The 3,628-nt window shown below is 33.7% G+C and overlaps 2 protein-coding genes across 3 annotated transcripts in view; both read left to right on the top strand.

Moving 5' to 3' along the window:
- The window catches only part of LOC107644412 (protein phosphatase 2C and cyclic nucleotide-binding/kinase domain-containing protein), a 6,333-nt gene extending 5,712 nt beyond the window's left edge, over positions 1–621 (top strand). For both annotated transcript variants that reach the window (XM_016348256.2, XM_016348255.2), the window contains exons 10-11: positions 26–108; positions 411–621. In XM_016348256.2, the coding sequence (XP_016203742.1) occupies positions 26–70 (45 nt within the window). In that variant the 3' untranslated portion in view covers positions 71–108; positions 411–621. The remainder of the gene's footprint in view (positions 1–25; positions 109–410) is intronic.
- LOC110262600 (protein phosphatase 2C and cyclic nucleotide-binding/kinase domain-containing protein-like) lies at positions 446–2,134 on the top strand. The gene is made up of 5 exons (XM_021102972.1): positions 446–688; positions 769–854; positions 974–1,095; positions 1,397–1,553; positions 1,719–2,134. The coding sequence occupies exons 2-5, from the start codon at positions 828–830 to the stop codon at positions 1,962–1,964; spliced, it is 552 nt and encodes a 183-aa protein (XP_020958631.1). The 5' UTR covers positions 446–688; positions 769–827; the 3' UTR covers positions 1,965–2,134.

Genomic DNA, 3,628 nt, shown 5'->3' with positions numbered 1-3,628 from the left:
AATGAGATCCACAAATTACTTCATGGTCCTTTTCTTTGTAGGAATGGATAAAGAGTGTCTATTCTACTGACTGCTCTGATATTGGGCTTGTAAAGTTTGGAGAAGCAGGTAGATTAATCTATCTCTAACTTCTCTCTTTAAATTTGAGCAATGCATATTTAAATTCCAGAAATAATTATTTTAAATGACTTTATTCCTTCAAGTTTTACTTTTATATATCAATTAACGTCGGTCTCTAAATTTGGCTCAAGTTTTTTGGTTGAGTAAATTGATTCAAAACTTACCACCATTGGAGGGTGACTTGGTTGTCTTTTTCCTACATCAATTAATAGAATTGAATATAGTCATTAATGAATTAAAAAACATAGCGTTTTAATGCAATTCACTGACCGAGTATGTTTTGCAAGCAGAAAATTTGCTTACATTGAAGAGATTTTCCAAGCCAAAAGTGAAAAGGCTGGGAAAAGAAGCACAAGTCTTGAAAGAGAAAGATTTGATGAAGGGTGTGAGCTCTTCAGCATGTATACCACAGGTTTTATGCACTTCTGCCGACAGCATATATGCTGGAATAGTGTTAAATACACTCCTTGCTTGCCCTTTGTCTTCCATACTTTCAAGTCCTTTTGGTGAATCGGCCGCACAGTTTTGTGCTGCATCTGTTGTTATTGCTTTAGAAGATCTGCACAAGGTTGTATATCTAACTAATGCTTTTGCCTCAATTTGCCTTCTTGGCCTTGTGACTAACTTTTCTTTCTTGTCCTCATTAAGATTTCATATTTGAGTTTCAGAATGGTGTTCTCTACAGAGGAGTCTCGCCTGATGTTGTGATGTTGGACCAAACAGGACATATACAGGTTTGGATACTTATGTTTTATTGATTTCTCTTATATGTTTGTTTTAATTATGTTACCATTAGATTCTATTATATTCAATTTTTCAATTTTTTTACTCGTAAATTTGTCATTGGTTGTAGCTGGTTGACTTTAGATTTGGTAAGAAGCTCGCCAGTGAAAGAACATTCACAATTTGTGGGATGGCAGATTCACTAGCTCCAGAGATTGTGTTGGGAAAAGGCCACAGTTTCCCTGCTGACTGGTATGAATAAAGTTATCAACAAGAACTTTTGTGTCATTAAATTGAAATGAATGGTTCTCCATTCATTTTGTTTTATCTGTCATTGTTACTTTTCGGTATATCTTGTATCTAGATACATTAATTCGAGAATGTACTGAAGGGTGACGTTAACAAATAAATGTAAACATAAGTAATGTACATTGTTTGATGGCACTAATAGCAATGATCTGTGTTCCTTGAAACGTCAAGTTGAGAAATCTCATTGATGTTATACTAATATACTATACAAGTTGAGAAATCTCATTGATGTTATACTATACAGGTGGGCGTTGGGAGTTCTGATATATTTTATGCTACGAAGTGAAATGCCATTTGGATCATGGAGGGAAAATGAACTTGATACAGTTGCCAAAATTGCAAAGCGGAAGCTACATCTTCCAGATACATTCAACCCCGACGCTGTTGATATCATATCCAAGGTATATTACTACTCTCTTTCTATAAGGCCCCCATTTAGATATCATCGCTTATGACTTAGGGAAAATTACAATAATCTCCCTTGCGGCTAGGCAATATTATACATTTACCTTCTATTTGTAAAAGTTTATATGTAACTTGTTCATTTTCCTTTGGCATTTGTTCAGTTACTTGATGTGGAAGAAACTACTAGACTTGGTAGCCAAGGTACTGATTCTGTCAAGAGTCACCCATGGTTTAATGGTGTTGAATGGGAAGGGATTCGCCACCGCACTTTTCCCGCTCCTCCGGAAATCGTTTCTCGTGTTACACAATACCTGGAAGTTCATTCTGAGGATTGCAGTGGTTCTCTAGGTTCCCCATTACAGGAGGTAGAAGAACTCAATGTGCCTGAATGGCTTGAGGACTGGTAAGAGAGAATATGAGAACATTATTAGGTTTCTGTGTCCTCTTATTTTAAAATTTGGCTATACACCAATATTTAAATACCTTTGCTTTGTTGGATAATTGCAATCCAAGATTGCAATGAACCAGAAGATGCAAAGTGACACATTTGATATCAGAATATTCCCCCCATAGTTCACTTTTTTGTGACATGATTGCATTGGAAAACCAAATATTCTTGGTGTTTTCCATGCTTTCTATTTATTTATTTAAGTAGTTGAATATGAGTAGGGTAGGTTCAATTATGTTCTTTATATTCTCTTCACCTCTTTTTTCTTTCAATTTTTTCTTATTATTTTGGGAATTCCTCTCCTTTGTAAATATTATATACTTGTACTTGAGTGGGTTTCTTATCATTTTTCAATTAAAATATTCATGTTTAGAAGTTTTCTGTATAACCCACTTAAGAAAATTCTATTGTCAGGAACAGATATGTTCATCGTACTGAGAGTCACATAAATATGTATAAAATATTATATTCATGATTGTGTATGAAGTAATCCATTATTTTATTTCTATTTTGAAGCATTGTCAAATATAATTTAAATAATATGAGATTACTAAATACCAATCATAATAACTATTTATCACAATTTGTTTACTTTTTTGTAGTTTTACTGGCCAGGTACAAGTGAACATAAATTAATCTCTATATTGTTGATGTTAATGTGTATCTACTTTAAACTGAAAACAAATAACTCAGAGTAGGTTGGCCTCTAAGTTCGAGATCACAAATATATCTGTCAATGCACCAAATAAAAACACATCTTTTTGTTTAAATATATAAAAATTTTGAGCACACGTGTTTATCACTTGTGTTAGTCTTGTCCAATCTCCATAATTTATTTATCTTTCCCATCTCTCTTGACTATTATACTTTTAACCCGATAAAGACACGAATTAGACCTACCCCTGACAAAAATTTAATGAATCAATAATTTAAAATTGCATTGACAATTGTAACAATTGCTAAATGTTGATAGAGGACTTTTACTCGAAGCAAGGAGGGGAACTTCATGGTTAATTAGGCACCTGAAGTAGTTTAGAACCATGATTTGATGGTCACTTGGTGTTGGTGGAAGGGGTGGGTGAAATGGTGAATGTTTCAGTCATTTGCTGAAATAGTGATGCAAATCATGATGGGTTTAGGCTTGTGAAAAACCGGAACGAATGAGAGAAAAAGTTTGAGTTTTTCAGAAGGTAGGTAGGTGAATCATGAATGTGGAAACAGGGAGAAATATTACTAAGATCAATAATAAATAAATAAAACATTAATCTTCAATGTTAAATTAAATTGATATGTGGTGTATAATAAATAATTCATGTGTTACTTGACAGAACGGGTCATATAATCTAAGATTACATGTTGTTACGTACCCAGAAGATTCGAGTTGTTGACAAATGATAACTATTGACAAAGCTGACAAATTTGTATAATCTGGCTTATTCAATGACTGAGGAGGTGGTATCCTTTATTAAGAGTTAAGACAATGGGATAGGGCTTATCTGTGACGTATATATTGTTGTATTGTGTTTGCACCTCTTTTGCCATGAATTAATTCATAGATACGGATAATACTTACCATCCACTTTGATTCCACAGTCTAATGAGGTTGCACTACCTAATCATATC

This window comes from Arachis ipaensis, chromosome B05 (genome assembly GCF_000816755.2).
Source record: "Arachis ipaensis cultivar K30076 chromosome B05, Araip1.1, whole genome shotgun sequence".
NCBI lineage: Eukaryota > Viridiplantae > Streptophyta > Magnoliopsida > Fabales > Fabaceae > Arachis > Arachis ipaensis.
The sequence above is the reverse complement of the archived record's forward strand: the minus strand, read 5'-3'. Positions and strand labels throughout refer to the sequence as shown.